Below are 19183 nucleotides of genomic sequence, written 5' to 3'. Positions count from 1 at the left end.
CTCCTAGATTATTATGATCAAACATCATCAATAAAGTGACTACACTAAAAGTTCAAGAGAAAACAATGTTATTTAAAAGAATTTTCCCTAAATCATTACGGTTAAACACCTTTAATAACATGCCAAGACATGCTCATGATCGTAATTTAACAGTTTTATTTTGGATCAAAAATTTTTGGAAAAAACAACAAACGAGATACTGATTAAAATTCTCACAACTTTAAAATTACAGTTGTTACATTTTATTGAATAGTGTTTATGTAAATCATGTAGAGGATTAAGTTATATGGAATGATTCAGTTACAGATCTTAAATGAAATGGAACTGTAACATGAAGGGGATGTTGACAAATGAGTGCAGATCCAAAGGTCCAAAGATCCAAATGGTCAGTCCCGGCAGCAAATCACGTAAACAATTAACAGACAAAGCAAGGCAAAAGAAGGGAACCGCGTCATAATGTTCACAGTAGCAGTATAACAAGACTAAGCAATTGGTGTATGCATCTGTGCTGCTTTTAAAGTGCATGTAATCAGTTCATAACGATCCCCCGACTTTTCCGCAATCAGCGGAATCTGAAACAGGTGTATGTGAGCACTCTTAGTGTGTTAATTTATTTAATGGATTAGATCGTAATAATCTAGGAAAAGTCTGTAAATAACAGTGTTTCTCAGTAAACATTTTAATGAAAATATCTGTAGATTTATTATTTTTTGCACTTTCTTTTTCAACAAAGAAATTTTACCTTAGTTTTATGGTTTTTGTTTGGCAGCCGTAGCTGCCAGTCATTTGACCTTTTTTTACGATTTTATAAAAAATTTTTACAGAGCAAGTAATTACAATTTATTACTTTAATTTTACGTAATTTTAAATGTACTTAAAAAACAGGAAAAAACACTGTAAATAATATGTCAATTTTTTGGTAAAAAAACAGACAAATTGCTGAAATTTGTCATTACTTATATAGTGCATAAAATAACAGTCAAGCCGTTAATTTACTGATAATGTTTGTAATATTTACGAACTTTTGAATATAATTAAAAATAACAGAAAAAATACTCTATAAAATACTGTAATTTCCCTGTATAAAAAACACAAATGTCAGTAATTTGTCTTTAATAATAAAGTACCTAAAATGAAAGTCAAACGGTTAATTTAGAGAGATTGGTTGTCGTTTTACTAAGTTTTGAATATAATGTGAAATGACAAAAAAATACTGTAAAAAATGTAAGTATATTTTCTGTAAAATTAGTTTTTTTTTTACAGTGTATATACAGTTATTATTATTTCCAACTCTATATACAGTAGAAAATTGGCAGGCCTGTATACAGTACACTCACATACTGTTATGATCACCAGCGATCTAGCAGTTGCAGATCGCTGGAGATCTGCAAATCTGCCTCTTTACCAAACTACAATTCCCATCACGCCCCGCACTTACACGCCAGTCCTAGATCACCCTTTGGTTTTAAAGACACAGCTGCAGATCATTGTGTAATGATGAAGGTGTGGCAACAGAGATGGAGATCCACATGCAACTTTATTTAGTGAATGGTCAGACAGGCAAAGGTCAAAACAGGAACAAAACATAAATAGCAATGGAAATCCAAGAGTAGTCATAGAAACAGTCAAATGTCGAAATTGGCAGAAAACTATCACCATTCAAAAACGGTCCAAGAATCAAAAACCAGAAGGAACAAAACATGGAACACAGAACAATACTGAGCAAGGAATGAATGTCTCTGTGGTGCTTTAATAGTAATCAGTGAGGATGATCTCCAGTTGTGTATGTGAAATCAAGGGGTGATCTAGAATTGATGTGTGAGTGCCAGGCAATATGGGATTTGTAGTTCAGGATTTGTAGTGGCATATATGTAGTTCTCCAGCGATCTGCAACTGCTAGATCACTGGAGATCATAACACATCCATCCATCCATCCATCCATCCATCCATCCATCCATCTATACATAATTATATTAATTTCTTTAAATTCTAAAACTAAGAAACCCTTTTTTTGTTTTGTTCTTTTCTCATGATTAAAAAAATTTAATCTGACCTTTTAACAGTTTTATTTCTTTGATTACTTCTTTTGAATAAAAGCATCTGCCAAATGATTAACTGTAATTCAATGTAAAGGTAATTTCAATGTAATTTAAAATCTGTGGACACAGATGTCAAGTGTTTAAAATCTTTAATTACACAGCACTTTAATGCATATGTTACCAAAAATAAGATAGGGGTCATGCTACTTAGGATCTATTTTTTGATAACTAGCCAGCAGCCCAAGAGCTTCTGCTGTTTCATGGCTCCTCTAATGTGCTTGTCTTGGCAGAGATGTGACATCAACTGCTTTGGCTAGATACATAGGAAAACAGCAGAAGAATGAGAAAAGTATCACAAGCCAACTCTTCATTGTTTTATGAGGGAGGCCCTCATTGGTCCCTAGGCTGGTAAACGTAACACGTTTATATTGCAAAGTATTAGAAAATGATTATGCTTAATAGAACTATGCACAGAAATAGAGATATCGCCACCATTTAGACCACTGGAGCCAGAAGCACCACTCAGCTCTTCAAATGTAAAAGTAGGACTGTTGAAAGAAGCAAGGAGCCTAGCTGTGCCTGTAATACAACTGTGGCTACAGCATTGGCCTCATAATATTGATGTTTGTACTGAAGGGTACAAGAGGAGGTGCTTATAGGGGTAATTTTCCCAAAAATCTAAATTCAGTCATCATTTACTCTCCCTGATGATGTGCCACAGTTCATTTAAACATAAACCCCCAGAATATTTGGGCTGTCTAAAATCAACCCCAGATTTTAATAGGGAACTAGTTAAATTCCTCTCTCTAAAATGTATTTTTTGGATACTGAATGCCTTTCATGAGGTAAAGTCTGTGTTCACATGATGTTTTATTGACATCTTTCCTTGTGGCTTTCGAACAATCCCTATCCTTCTCATGGCTCTATCTCTTATCTCCACCTATAGCTGGTGTGAGGTGGACACACTGGCACTGTTGTGATTTGGCTGCCATCACACCATCTAGATCAGGGGTGCCCAAACTTTTTCTTATGAAGGGCCAAAAGCCAAACTTGAATAAGGCTAGTGGGCCGAAGGTAGATATAAGTGTCATGGGTAATTTCCTAGTTTATTTTATAATATTTAAAAATAACTAGAAAACATTACTTTATATTAACTAATACAGCATTTATTTTACATTTTATAATGCATTTATTACAGTAAAAACAATATCAATCTCATTTATAACAGAATGGAGTTACACTAGTTTTTGCCTTGATTTGCTCATTGATGTCTTGTGCATATAGTCCTTTATCCATCGAGTGAGATTATTTTTTCTTTTTTAAAAATCTGATTAATTTACAACATTTAATTTCAGTTTGCTTTTTTGTAGCTCAGCAACAAAACAAACAAACAAAAAATGTTACGACAAATTATAACCGGTTACTCACTGAAGCTAAGCAGGGCTGAGCCTGGTCAGTACCTGGATGGGAGACCACATGGGAAAACTAGGTTGCTGTTGAAAGTGGTGTTAGAGAGGCCAACAGGGGGCGCTCAACCTGCGGTCTTTGTGAGTCCTAATGCCCCAGTAAAAGTGAAGGTCCTGATTCTCTGTGGTCATTAAAAATCCCTTGGCACTTCTCCTGAAAAGCAGCGGTGTAATCCTGGTGTCCTGGTCAAAATCCCTCAATCGGTCCTTTCAATCATGGCCTCCCAATCATCCCTATCCACTGAATTGGCTCAATCACTGTCTCTCCACTCTTCCAATAGCTGGTGTGTGGCGTGAACATGAGAGAACATGTACAGTAAACCCCCACAGAAAGTGCCGACTGGCTCAGCTAGGACTTAAACCAGCAACCATCTTGCTGTGAAGAAGCATTGCTAGCTACTGAGCCACAAGGTTGCCCAATCCTGTAAATAAGAAGGAGGGAGAAGGGATATATGGGGAGGTCTTCATAAACGAATATAGGGAATGAAGTTAAACTTGATATTTATGTTAAATTTGATCCTATTGGCTAGCTAATGATTAGCGATAGGGATCAGCTGCGGTCAATCATACCACGTGCTCCTCTCGAAATTAGTTTGGGAAATTTAACTTATGAGAGATTTGTAATGAAGTTATGTGTCTTGGTAATTTTAAATTGACAGGTTATTATGTATTTGTTCATGTAAAGTTGTCATTATAAAGGTCTTATTACAGTCCCATGGACACCTTCTTCAATGAAAGTTTTTAAAATACATTTTTTTGTGTAGGTTTATATCTTAAACTAACCTAAAGTTTTGTTCTGCCTTTGAATTATAAAAAAGAAAGAAGAGTATACAGCATTTAAACAAAACCCCATTGAGTAAATAATGATGTAATAATCCTTTTGGGCAAACCAAACTTTAAAAGTAACAGTAAAATTGATTTTATGTAGCCGTCATGCATTAAAATGATAGAGCCAGTGATACTCGGCTAAGATTGAGGAGAAGCACTTAAAAGAAGTCAACATCACCAAGTTCCAGCTTCACCAAAACAAGCATCATACCTATAAAAATCAGTTCCAGGAACACTGAGAACACAACTCTTTGGTAAAACGTCTTATCCTCAATGCGTGGAGAGATAAATCCTGACACTCCAGACCTCGAGCTGCACAACAGGCACATACACATATGCAAGCTATTTAAACAGAGAAACATGTCAAGAAAGAAGCCTTAAATAAAACGACATAAGCTAAATGTGCTGATATCAGCTGAGAGAGGCTTCCTTCTGGCCCAAATCTCAGACGTCTCCTTGAATATTTATGGGTTTAATATGCTAGGTTGTTCTCTGCTCTCCAGACACACCAGCAAATCCACTATATTTCACACAGTCTCTGTTATGTTTGCTCCCACTTTGGCATACAACCCTCAGTAGGTGTGAATGCAGTAGCTGTAGTGTTGCTAAATATTTACACCTGAGTTGTGTCTTGTTTACTTCAAGCACAATTAAATAACAAGCTATGTAATGTAATTTCCAACATAATCAGGCCCAATCTAAGTTTAAAACACAAAGTGAACTTTCTAGAAAAGCATGCTCCTGATAGATTTGGTCTTTAGGATTTTATGATGAGGAGGTAGAACTTGGAAATCAATCATGTAAGGTGTAGACTTTGAGACTCAACCTTCTTTGATGCAAAAATGAATCATGTAATATGGAGTTATGGTTTTGAGGGTCTGTGTAACAGTCAAGTATACGCTCACCGGCCACGTTATTAGGTACACCTTACTAGTTCTGGTTGGACCCGCTTTTGCCTTCAAAACTGCCTTAGTCCTTTGTGGCATAGATTCAACAAGGTACTGGAAATATTCCTCAGAGATTTTGGTTCATATTGACATGATAGCACGTTGCTGCAGAATTGTCAGCTGCACATCCATGATGCAAATCTCTCATTCCACCACGTCCCAAAGGTGCTCTATTGGAGGTGACTGTGGAGGCCATTTTGAGTACAGTGAACTTATTGTCATGTTCAAGAAACCAGTCTGAGATGATTCGTGCTTTATGACATGGAGTGTTGTCCTGCTGGAAGTAGTCATCAGAAGATGAGTACACTGTGTTCATAAAGGGATAAAAATGGCCAGCAACAATACTCAGGCTGTGGCGTTGACACAATGCTCAATTGGTACTAATGAGCCCGAAGTGTGGCAAGAAAATATCCCCCACACCATTACACTACCACCACCAGCCTGAACCGTTGATACAAGGATGAATGGAGCATTACTTTCATGTTGTCGATGGCGAATTCTGACCCTACTATTCGAATGGTGCAGCAGGAATCGAAACTCATCTGACCAGGCAATGTTTTTCCAATCTTCTATTGTCCAATTTTGGTGAGTCTGTGCAATTTGTAGCCTCAGTTTCCTGTTCTTAGCTGACAGGAGTGGCACCCGGTGTAGTCTTCTTCTGCTGTAGCCCATCCGCCTCAAGGTTCGATTTGTTGTGTGTTCAGAGATGCTCTTCTGCATACCTGTGTTGTAACGAGTGGTTATTTGAGTTACTGTTGCCTTTCTTTCAGCTCAAACCAGTCTGGCTATTCTTCTCTGACCTCTGGATTCAACAAGCCATCTGAGCCCACAGAACTGCCGCTCACTGGATATTTTCTCTTTTTAGACCATTCACTGTAAAACCTAGAGATGGTTGTGCATGAAAATCCCAGTAGATCAGCAGTTTCTGAAGTACTCAGATCAGCCCGTCTGTCACCATCAACCATGCCACATTCAAAGTCACTTAAATCACCTTAATGCTCTGCTTTTGAGATGGAAATAGATAATGTAGCAGGTAGGTGTGGCTTTTGGGCTGTGCTTTCTTTAATGTGAAAATTGTTTATGTAATAGAAAGCTGTGGTTTAGGGCTCCGTCTTCTTTTACATAGAAATTGATTATGCGATAGGTAGGTATGGCTTTATACATCCAACTTCTTTGACATAGAAACTAATCCGATACAACAGCATAATCACAATCTTTCTTAATTACTGATTTCTCACACTCTCTTTTCTGATGACTGTTATTGAGAGGAAAATGTGCAGCATACATTTACATATTCATCTAAATAGCATGCTCAGCAGTGTGGGTGGCATCAGGATTCTTGCAAAAAGTTAAAAGTGTATTTTAAACTTAATTTCTTTCTTAAGCAAAACATGCTGTAAGGCCTAACTTTTTCTTATTTTCATGCATTGTTCAGTTTTTTGGTTCATTTCTAAACACTCTGTATTGTGGCTTTTGACTTATCACTTGTAACGATTGCTGTATGTGTGTGTGTGTGTGTGTGTGTGTGTGTGCGTGCGTGCGTGCGTGCGTGCGTGCGTGCGTGCGTGCGTGCGTGCGTGTGTGTGTGTGTGTGTGTCTGTGAAGGCACATGCACAGAAGTGTGTTTTTAGTTCCGCATTGGGGTCACCATCAAATGGAGCTTTTGATTAGCTCCAGGTGTGAATCTTGTGGCCCAATGAGACGGTGGTTCTGGAAGTGTTCACAGCTGTGGATCCAACTGGCGCTGTGTGGCACGACAAAAAATAACAAAATTTCATTGAGCCAACAGGAAAAGTCGAAGCTCAAAATATCAACAATGGTAACTTTTATTGTCCACAACCAAAAACCAAGTATTAAATTTGGCACATTTGTGAACTAGGACAAGATTATGAAGAAAACACAACAGAAATGTAATGTTTACTGAATTTCACTACCTGCATTAAGTTACCACAAATATTTTAAAATCTTTTTTGTTACCAGTTGAGTTGTACTTTATAAAATGGACAGATTGAGAGCCAAATCCAATTTGTGTACAGTAAGTTCAAGAGTATTTTTTTCTCTTACTCAGTTTCAAATTTTCAAAAAAAATATTACACACCACAACTGTTGAACATTGCTAACAATAAAAAAATGGATCACATGACACTAAAAACAGGAGTAAATAAATTGCACTTAAGCCTAATATTTGGTATATACAATACATACAATAGGGTTTAAACTGTGAGCCTTTATTTAATGTTTTGTCAATTGTTTTTACGTTGAAGGACTTTAGCCTTATATGGTCCACTTTTCCATCCATCATGAAACTCTTTCTGCAGGAATTCTTTTTTTCCATTGAAGATGCACTTTAAATCATCTAAAATCATGCTGGGAAACATTATCATCAGGTTTTACACAACTTGAAGTTCAATTGCCTGTGGCAAAATCAATGGCAAAACGATCCTTTCAGACATTCTGAAACTCTTTTTTTCCTCTTATCTTTCCCTTCTGTCCTCAGCTCCATATGTAAACTACATTCAGAAAGACCCTGGAGCTCCCTGCTCCCTGACTGAGGCTCTGGAGTATTTGCAAGTGGACGTTTTAGCAGACCTGATGGAGAAAGACCAACAGTCTTCCAATCAGAAGCAGCCACCCAAAAACAAGCCCCACAATGTGACTGTTGTTGCTATGGAGGGCTGTCACTCCTTTGTGATTTTGGACTGGGCGCGTCCACTAAAAGACGACATGGTGTCAGGTGAGTGAAAATCTTATATCATGAAGCAGTTCTTTTAAATAATTAAAAATGCTTGACGTTGCAGAACATCTTTTGTTCTTTTCAACACAAAGTTTGCTTAATATAATGTACTGTACAGCAACAAATATCTAAGGTAAACATTCTATTGCTTATTTTATCTTTTAAAGTTTGGAGTTGCAACACAGTGGTTTAGTGGTTAGCACTATCGCCTCACAGCAAGAAGGTTGCTGGTTCGAGTCCCAGCTGAGCCAGTTGAAATTTCTGTGTAGAGTTAGCATGTTCTCCCGGTGTTCACGTGAGTTTCCTCCAGGTGCTCCGGTTTCCCCCACTGGAACGTAGGCTCTATGAGTGAATTGAATAAACTTAATTGGCCGTAGTGTATGAGTGTATGTGTGAATGAGTGTGTGTTGGTGTTTCCCAGTATTGGGTTGCAGCTGGAAGGGCATCGGCTGTGTAAAACATGCTGGATGAGTTGGCGGTTCATTCCACTGTGGCGACCCCTGATGAATAAAGGGACTAAGCCGAAAGAAAATGAATGAATAAAGTTTGGAGTTTAGCTCATGACAAAAGTGAAGTCAAATCATAATCACTATTAAAGCACTTTGTTAAATGTGTGACTGCTGGCTTTAGACAATGTTGTACTATTGTTTTATTATTTTACTAAAGTTAGTTGTGGCCTGACATAATATGGATGATGCATGGTCTGTATTAGAGCGTATATCTAGTGATTTTATGTAGTATGTTGACGCAATTAGCTAAAAATGTAACATTTATGGAAAGTGTTATATACAAACAAATATTTTCACACATCCACAAAAAAGACATTAGATGATGGTGTGATTATACATATACTATCCCTAGTCTGCCATTATTTTTTTGATTCCTTGTTTTAAGTTCTTGCAAGCTCATAGGTCAACAATGTAAGATGCATGCACAGAACATAAGCGCTTTTCAAACGTTTTGTAGTTTACATACTGTAGAGCCAAGCATTTTATTTTATTTTTTTTGAAAATGTGCATTTTGAACCCCATTTTTAAAAACTTTTGCCTTCTTTGAAAAGAGAATTATTCATAAAACAGTGGTGTCAGGCGACGCAGTGGCGCAGTAGGTAGTGCTGTCGCCTCACAGTAAGAAGGTTGCTGGTTTGAGCTATGGCTGGGTCCTTTGGCGTTTCTGTGTGGAGTTTGCATGTTCTCAATGCGTTTACGTGGGTTTCCTCTGGGTGCTCCGATTTCACCCACAGTCCAAAGACAGGCAGTACAGGTGAATTGGGTAGGCTAAATTGTCCGTAGTGTATGAGTGTAAATGAATGTCTATGGATGTTTCCCGGAGATGGATTGCTGCTGGAAGGGCATCCGCTACGTAAAACATGTGCTAGATAAGTTGGCAGTTCATTTCACTGTGGCGACCCCAGATTAATAAATGGACTAAGCCGAAAAGAAAATGAATGAATGAATGAATGAACAGGGTGGTGTCACTTCAAATTCGATTTTTAAAAGTTTTAAAGCCAGTTATTTTTCTTGTTGTTGTTGAATATACAGCATAAAGCTCACAATGCAACAAATATTTGTAAAAAAAACAACAACAAGATTCACCCAATTCAGTTTATGCATTTATTACTGATACTCAGTTTCTCGGTCTACTATGCTTAAGCAATATTAAAGAAAGCTAAAGAAAGAAAAGTTAATCATGCATAGACCTGTTTGATAGCAGCAATGAAAAAGATTTACAACCTATTTCACTGACAAGGAAAAAGATGCATCAGACATGTTAACAGCAAAGCTGAGGATGACAACTATGCAGTCAACTAATAAACTGCATGGGAACAGAGCAACATAGTTCGTCTAGCAATGGAAATTTTGCATCATCCACATGTTGTGCCAAGCCTGTATAAATTTTCTTCTGTGGAATGTTAAAGAAAACAAACAAACAAACAAACAAATAAATTAATAGATGCATAATTTGAAACAACACGTGGATGAATTAAGATGATAGAATGCTTATTTTTGACTGGACTGTCTCTATTTGTGGCAGGCAATCAGCTGACACTTTTGAATTGGAAACATAAAAATATTGCTGATTTGCAAAGAAATTATAGTTTCATTAAAAGGATGGTGCACTGTTTTAACTTGTTTGGAAATAAACTAAAAAATCAAATGTGTGTGATTTGTAAATAAGATTGGATTGTTCAAATACCGCCTGTTGAAGTAACTCCATCTGGTAAAGCACAGTGCTGAATTGTCTTACATCCTGCACGGTCTGCATTTAATGTGCATTTTCAGGCACAGAGCTATATTTAACATTGCTGTAACATATTGACCCTGACAGTTTCATTCTGATTCACACATACAGGGAGGCAATTCCCACAGCCACTGTTAGTGTCATGATGTGATGTGTGAGGAGGTTTACATGCAGCGGATTCCCTGCCAACAGACCGCCGATAAAGTTTAGATGAATGGTGCAACTTTTTCAAAACATGAAAAATAAGGTCCACATGCTCTTGAATAAAATTTGAGAAAACAATCTCATGTTACAGCTGATTTGTTTATAAGTAATCGCTGCAATTTAAAAAGAAAATCTTTTTTCAATACTAAAAGCATTTTAACATTATTACACTTGCAAAGTGCATTACAGAATTATGAATTACATTGTATTACTCTACAGATCCAATTAATATACTTTTCTTAGCTGTATATTTACACAGCAATGTAGAAAAAAAATGAGACCTCACTGAGGCAATTGATGTGTTTGAGGTAAACATAATTTTTGATTTGTATATATCTGTAATCTACTGATGGCTTCTCATCATTTTATTTTTAATAAAAATCATGTCATGTTTTCAGAAGTTCTATTAATTTTCAGACAAGGCAATAACAATGTTTAAACAGTTAACAAATCTGTATTTGGTAGAATATCCCTGATTTTCAATGAAAATCAAATTCATTCAATCAAAACAATTAAATATAATAGCTCTAAATGGCAATAGTTATAGTTTATCTGGAAGTTTATCTATTCCATATAAAACTATTTTCAATCTGAAATCTGATCAAATAAATAAATAAATGTAAAGTTTTTTAAAGCCTTTAAAGTTTAAAGCCTGCAAATTAAGTACATAAAATGCAGTAGTCAAAAAAAAAACTCTTGAAATATTTACTGTATTCTTTTATTTCTTCATGAAATATGATGTTTACTTAAAGGTCCCATGAAATTAAAATACATTTTTTTAAATGTCTGTATCAGTATTGTTAGTCTTTAAGATATTTACCATCTAGTGCACTCCAAGACAGTGACAAAATGCACATTATAAACATAAAACCGATATAAACCAAGAGTTTAATTCACATCACCACATACTACAGTTTCTCATTAAATCAGAACCAATCAAATGCTCTCTAGTGTCTGACATGCCCCGCCCCCTTCAAGACGCTTCTCATTGTCTTTTCATTTGACGCGTCTAAGCTCAACCACTTTCACTGGCAGAGCAGTGATGGAACAAAATGCTATTGGGTGTTTTACTTTAAAGGGGAGGTGCTACACTATGTCCCACCCTCTCTTAATGTTTCGGTTGAGATTACGACAAACATGGAATGAAAACACATGTTTAAAAGCACTTCACAAGACCTTTAATATGTTTCCTTATTGTTTTTTTTTTTTACATAAAAGAAAATTGATCATTTTGACTCGTACTTATGGTCTTATGGTCCAGGGTCACATATGTTAGAGACATTCATGAAATAAAACAAAAGTCAATATTTTGTTCAAACCTATTTTCAAGTGTTTTTTTTTTCATCCATAGCTGTATATATCTATACACTCATAAATAAAGGAACAAAATCTGTCACTGAGGTGTTACCCATTCTAAATGAACTCGTTTGTACCATTCAGATAGACATTAGTAAATTTGGGGTGCAGTTTTGTGCCTTTAAGCCTTTAAGGTTCACTTTTGTACCTTTGTACCTTGTGACAAAATGTACATTTTGAAAATATACATATATATATATATATATATATATATATATATATATATATATATATATATATATATATATATATTTTTTTTTTTTTTTTTTTTTTTTTTTTTTTTATGAACTCTTTTACTTTCATAAACCTTCACTCCTACACTGCTCTCTTTTTCATATTAGATGGTGGAAAGTACACGCACATGCTTACTTTATATACATACTGCAGCCTTGGCAGACGTTTAGCCCTTCCATGATGTAATAAGCAACCAGGATTATATTGAGGAATCCCTATGAAGAAATGACATAATCCCTGCTCATTTATCTGAATCTGTTTGAATCTCTCTTTCATAGGCTACATGGTACACAGTGCCTCCTATGACGACGTTCTGAATAACAGATGGTCAGAACAACCCTCAACTGGAACACACCTCCCTGTTGAAAACCTCAAACCTAATTCAAGGTGCTTTACAGCGTGAAACACAAACACACCACATCAATCCATTTATATATATATATATATATATATATATATATATATATATATATATATATATATATATATATATATATATATATATATATATATATATTTATTTATTTATTTATCCAAAGCTACTTACAAGTGATTAAATTAAATGAAAAAAAAGTTCTGATGTAAAGGCTTAGTTACAAAAAAGCAATTGGGAAGAGTTCTCTGTGTAAATCTTTTGGGAGGCCTGATAAATCATGCTTAATCCAAGAACTCCAACAATATGCTGGGAAGATTTGAGAGACTTGTTGGTATACAAAGCTATAAAATAATTTCCACTTTCTTTATTGGACATAAATTTATACAAATGCAACATTTATCTCAATCTTGCTCTAGTTTTTTCCCCAAACATCTTTTGCAAAGTCTTAAACTATCTCTGAGATGATAACTGATCTGAAATGTGGTTGCATGTTTAAAATATGTGCCAGATTAAGTCATAAAAGCTGGGAACTATTTTATAATTAGCAGGGTTGTCATAGTTAGCTCATGTACGCGTGTAATCAATTTGACTTCATATGGGATTTATTCTGCTCTATGCGATTTCTATCTGATTGCAATCTTTGGAGCAGATAGGAACTGATAAATCAGACCCATACAGGATGTTTTACAAAGCGTTTTTTATTGCATATTTTATTGTATTATATTTTTTATTATTGTTTTAGTGGTAAAATATAAATATCTTTGAAGCACTTTTTTCTAATTATTCTTTTTTTAAAGCAAACTTATTATTACATAGTGGGTTTTTTTTACTTTTCTTGAACATTAGAATATTGAATAATTTCTTAAGTATAATTTGAATGTTTTTAGGACTTTTTATCTAATTATTCTTTTTTTTTTTTCAAAAATGCTGCAGAAAATCAAGAGCAAATTTATTATTACAAACTGTTTTTTGAACATTGGTATATTTCAATGATTTTTAAAGTATAATTTAACTGTTTTTAGGACTTTTTAAAATTATTCTTTCTTTAAAATCATTTTCGCCTTCTTTATTGTAACTTTTTATAGAACCTAACAAAGGACTTTTTTCCTCATTATTCCCTCTTTTTTAAATATGATGCATAAAATCAAGAGCAATTTCTTTTCTTGAACATTAGAATATTTGAAGAATTTCTAATGTATATTTTGACAGTGAGGTCATGTTTGCTGGAAATTCAATTCAACAATGAATTTGGAGAAATAAGTAAAAAAAAAAAAAAAACTTCCCAGGCACTAAAATAACTGCTTTTCAGTGATAGCCAGAACCTACCACACTTTAGCCAAGACCACATTAACATTGCACAACTATATTGTGTTTACATGTGTCTGTTTCTGAATTTCTGCTCTCACTGTAACACTATAAACCTCTACAAACACATTTTTGCAGCAGTAGATAAGGGAGGTGTTTATGGCCTGTCTGCACATTTCCCACAGATGTGAAGCAATTTCTGCCTACCAGAGCCATCTAAATGCTTTCTTAACCAAGCAGCATGCTTTCATTGGGGCATTACAGCACCAATGAGCTTTCCCACAGATTTCCACACAATCATTCATTCAGTTCTGCGCATCCCTCTCGCATGTTTATTTCTTAGATATCTTTGGCTTATTAGGTCTACTCTCAGAACAGATTTTGCTTCAAAATTAGTGCAAAAAAGTATTCACAGACTTCGTCTGGACCTGCACATGTCTTCTGCACGCATACATAAATGCGCGCAGCTGTGTGTAACGCCCCAGGTTTGATTGACAATTGTTTTGTACACTTTTCCAGACAGGCAGATGCACTCTCTCCATCACTACCTTGAGAAAATAGGTTCTGTGCATTTGCACTCATTAGAGAAGTTTGGTTCATAAACGTGGAATGTGAGGATGAAGTTGTTTTTATTATCCTCTGGGATTCATTTAGAAGCCTCTGTTATTATAGCCTCTCAGCCGAGCTCACTGACTGACAACTTTACAGTTCAGCTATGAAGTGTTGATAAGTTTTATGAATAATTTGCGATAGCTTTTAGACCTAGGTAAATAGCCTACACTGTGGACAATAACAGATTAGTCAAAGAAATGATGACAAACCACTTGGATGCCATATCGAGGCTTTCATCAGTTCCACAAAAAATTGTGGTCAGAAGGGCAAGGAAAAATGAGACACATATGTTCAAAATGCACGTTAGTTCACCCAAAAATGAAAATTAAAGGGACAGTTCAGCCAAAAATTAAAATTTGTTGATACTTTCCACATTCTCAGGTCATCCAAGATGTAGTGTAGGTGGCTTCCAGGATTTTTAAACTAAAACTATAGTGATTCATTAAATGTCAATCAACAGCTACAGCACTTTGAGAATCCAAAAATATATACAAGCAAAACATAATGAATACTTGTGGCTCCTCATGATTCATTGATGCCTTATGAAATGATCGGTCTGAATAAGAAACTGAACATCATTTACATTAGGGCTGGGCGGTATGGAGGCATTTATCATTACCGTAGATTAGAATTCTTATCTGCTCTCGCTTCTGCAGATCTATGTGCCCTCCAGAAACTTGCGTTCTGTGAATGAACGTCGCCTCGTGGTTCCATCCCAAAGGGGGAAGAAATCACTTTCGCGAACGCGAACGCTCAATCTGCCCAGTTGGTGGAATGAACTCCCTAACTGCATCAGAACAGCAGAGTCACTCGCTACTTTCAAGAAACGACTAAAAACTCAACTATTTAGTCTCCACTTCACTTCCTAATCTGTAATTGCCTCTCTGAATATCACACTAACTGTACAAAAAAAACAAAAAAAAACTAATACTACTAATACTTCCCTTCTTAGACTTTACAGACCTGAAACTTGCTTATAGCACTTATTCATTGTTGCTCTTGGTTGTGTAAATTGCTTCCTTGTCCTCATTTGTAAGTCGCTTTGGATAAAAGCGTCTGCTAAATGACTAAATGTAAATGTAAATGTAAATGAATGAAGCGTGAATGAAGCTGTGAAAGACACTCCTCTGGAGACTGGCAGTGTTGCCAATTGCTTTATATTTTTAACAAGAAGTGATTACTTAATTTCAATACTTAAAGAGAATAATTGTTTATGTTTTGCATTTCTGAAAGAAAAAATATTTTATAGTTTTTATGTCCTTAAAGTGTATTTATATTTTCATATATAAATGCTCTTTTCCTGTTAATTACTTGGGATATATTTAATATCTGTTAAATAATGTTACTTGAAAAAATGTTTATAATAATACTAATAATAATAAAAATAAGGTCTGTCCACATAACTATGAAATGTGACATACAGTTGAATTTTTTTCATCTAAAGTAATCTTTTGTTTACTATATTTGTAAGGTAAAAATAAAATCCAAAATAATCAAATAAGATCAAGTCCTTTTCTTTTCTTAAATATTTAAGCTTACTTATTATATAAAACCCCTTTGTACATTCTCTGAAATAACTACTTTTATAAAATTATATTGTGAAGATATCGTTAGCATGAAATAAATGTTGTCATTTACCGTAAATTGAAATAAATGTTGTCATTTACCGTAAATTAAACTTTTGGTCAGACCGCCCAGCCCTAATTTACATCATTACCTTGAAATTCACAGCTTTTGCAAACAGTCCTGAGCATGTTTATGACAAAGTATTGTAATGTAATGGGCAGCACAAATGTCTTGATACCTCAGGCTGTTGATGTTGCCAAGCACTCTGCAGATCTTTAACACGCCGCCATACTAAATGTAACCCCAAACCATGATTTTTCCTTCACCAAACATGACTGATTTCTGTGAGAATCTTGGGTCCATGTGGGTACCAAAAGGTCTTGTGCAGTATTTTTGATTATAAGAATGCAGTTCAATGGATGATTCATCTAAAAAAATTTACATTTGCCACTTTAACAAACGATCAACTAGAAATCAAGTTATTATGTGTTGCTCATACAACTGGGAATAATGACAAGACTTTTGTCAGATAGTGTATAGTTCAGAATTAAGAGAAAATTAGTCAACATATAGTCAGATGTAAACTTTTCAACTCACAAATCTCCGGAACTGTGAGATACAAACTTGCAGTTCTAAAAAAATGGTCTTTACAACTCTAAAATATAGACTATTCACTTTGCTGTCTTTTTAATGCTGGTATTTATTTCATTGCATTTTATACCGGACATTTTTCTGAATGTCTCCTTTTGTAGTCCAAAAAAACAGAAAAGTGGTATGTAGCATTGGCACACTGAATAATGACTGAATTTTCATTTTGGATGTACTACCCTTTTAATAATATTTGGTCAAAAGGACAAGGAGAAAGCAGCACATGGGCACATAAACAGTAACCACACATCCTGGTTGAAATATGACAGACCCCCTCCTTACTCTCCTTCTGGCGGTCTGACAGTAATTGTCCATTTTTTTCTTTATTTTGGTCAGAGTTTCCACGTGGCTGTGCTAATTTGATCCAGCAGTGCTGATTTTATGTCATTAAACGGGTCCTGAGTTAAAACAAGCGAAGCGTGAGCTAACCGAACAGTTCTCTCACTGGCACAACAGAAGGCTGTGTGCTGTGTGTTAGCTCTGCCCTTTCAACTTCATCATAGTTCTCGCTTTTAATTTCTTTACTTGTCTAATTTATCCTCGGAGGTAAAGGATGTGCCAGAGAGTCAGGGCAGAATGGGTGGTTGTGGTCTGGTATTTGTCACAAAGAGATTTTGTCAGATTGGAAATTCCATGTTGCAGTGTTATTGTCTTGCTCGCTCTCCCTGACATGCAGCCTCTTCTTGTCATTAAATTTTGTCAGCCTTTTCTTTTTGCCAGAGGCTCACTCTCAAAACTTTTCCTCATGCAGGTTTTATTAACGCACATTTTAACTGTGCTTCCTTTCATTTTCCTACCCGTTTTGCTTTACTTTTTTCTGTCCTTTTTCATTTCCATAATATGTATGATCCTTTTTGATTTCCTTCTTCTTCATTTTTATTTCATTTTCTATTCTTTCCTTGGCTTTTCCCTATTTTTATTTTTATTTTTGTCTTTTACATTTCTTCCTATTTTTCATTTTTGTAACCAATTTTCCTTTTATTTTCATGTCATTTTTATTTTGTTTTATACCTACATGATTTCAATACAAATTTTTTTCATTTTCTTTTTAATGTTTTTTTTTTCTTTTATATGTTAATTTTTCTTTGCTCACACATTCTCGTTTTATTATTAAAGGGATCGTTCACCAAAAAATGAACAGAAACTCATCTTTTATTCACCCTCAAATTGTTCCCAACCTGCGCAGTGCACACATTACCGTCTTCAACTGAACATGCAAGAAGATATTTTGAAGAATTTTAGTAACTAAACAGGTATAGTTATTTCCATCTAGAAAAATACTAGTCAGCAAACACAATCAAATTCCAATATTCTTCAAAACATTATCTTTTTGTTCAGTTGAATAAAGAAACTTGAGGGTGGGTAAATTAAATTTTTTGAGCGAACTACTCCTTTAAGTTTAAGTTTTAAGTTTAGATCAGTGTACAGACAATTTTCTGTGACAAAAATCTTCATTACACCGTACCATGCTTTTAAATTTGACTGATTTGAAACACTCTTGTTTTTAGATATTACTTCAGAGTTCAAGCAAAGAATATTTTTGGACTGGGGCCATTCAGTGAAACTTTAACATACGTCACAGAGTCAGGTGAGTCTTTCTTTGTCTGAATGAACAAAAAGCTGGTTATTGTCTTTAAAACCCTTTACTAATATAAATTAAAATGATGTTTTCTTTCATCTAGACGACCCTCTGCTCATAGCAAGACCCCCAGGTAAGAGATATGTCATTACACACAATATTTATGTCATTCTAAAACTCCTTTACAATTTACCTTTACTATCAGTAACACCGGTGGCCATAAGGGAAAAGCGAAACCAACTAACTGCTTACACCCATACATATAATGTCCAAGAAACTGAATATGATTCAAATTCCCAATACGCTTACAGCAAAATTATCATTTTTTTCTTTGATTACAAGTAAAAAGATGTAGGAAATACTTTACTTATAATGAACAACAAGAGTCCATGAATAAATGCTGCTGTAAGCGAGATATAGATGATTGTGTAAAATTGTGATGCGTGCTTTCCTCTGACTAATGAAATGAACAGAACAAAAATGACAACTGTATCATAGAATGAAATTAGGCAGAACAAAAGACAGGCTCTCAAGAGCTACACAAATGTCACATTCTTTTCATTTTCCTGGCAAAAATGTCCTTCAAAAATAAAAATCAGGCGACAGGGTTAAGTACTATACCAGAAAAGTCAAAGGTCTTGATTATTTTATTTTGTTAAAAGCTGTTTGGGCAATGAAAAAGCAATACTTTTTATGTTATTTTTATTTATTAAAGGGTTTATTTAAATGCTGGTGTCTCAAAAAAAGACTTTCAAAGTCAACTTTTAAACTCCATCACATCAAAATTTAAAATGTTTGTTTTACTAGCGCAAATTTGTAATTCTTTAGGGGAACAAATAATTGGTGCAAATTAATCCACTAAAAAAAAAAAATTTTGTGATCTTTAAGTCTTTGCTTCCACGTTCTTCTCTGTTGACATCATTTTGATGGCTTCAGCCACAATAATCTTTTCATTAGTTTGCTAAGAGTCAATCATGCGCAAAAAGAAAGTCCTGCCCTCAACTCGTTATTCCATTTCAGTTGGAAGTACATCAACATACAAACAGTA

General features: G+C 35.0%; 1 protein-coding gene across 2 annotated transcripts in view; it reads left to right on the top strand.

Moving 5' to 3' along the window:
* fndc1 (fibronectin type III domain containing 1) overlaps window positions 1–19183 on the top strand; it is a 64801-nt gene that overhangs the window by 41657 nt on the left and 3961 nt on the right. For both annotated transcript variants that reach the window (XM_087298342.1, XM_087298341.1), the window contains 4 exons: window positions 7778–8014; window positions 12328–12436; window positions 18065–18144; window positions 18239–18268. In XM_087298342.1, the coding sequence (XP_087154468.1) occupies window positions 7778–8014; window positions 12328–12436; window positions 18065–18144; window positions 18239–18268 (456 nt within the window). The remainder of the gene's footprint in view (window positions 1–7777; window positions 8015–12327; window positions 12437–18064; window positions 18145–18238; window positions 18269–19183) is intronic.

This window comes from Danio rerio, chromosome 20 (genome assembly GCF_052040795.2).
Source record: "Danio rerio strain M-AB ecotype USA chromosome 20, GRCz13ab, whole genome shotgun sequence".
Classification (NCBI taxonomy): domain Eukaryota; kingdom Metazoa; phylum Chordata; class Actinopteri; order Cypriniformes; family Danionidae; genus Danio; species Danio rerio.
This window is presented reverse-complemented; position numbering and strand designations above follow the sequence as displayed.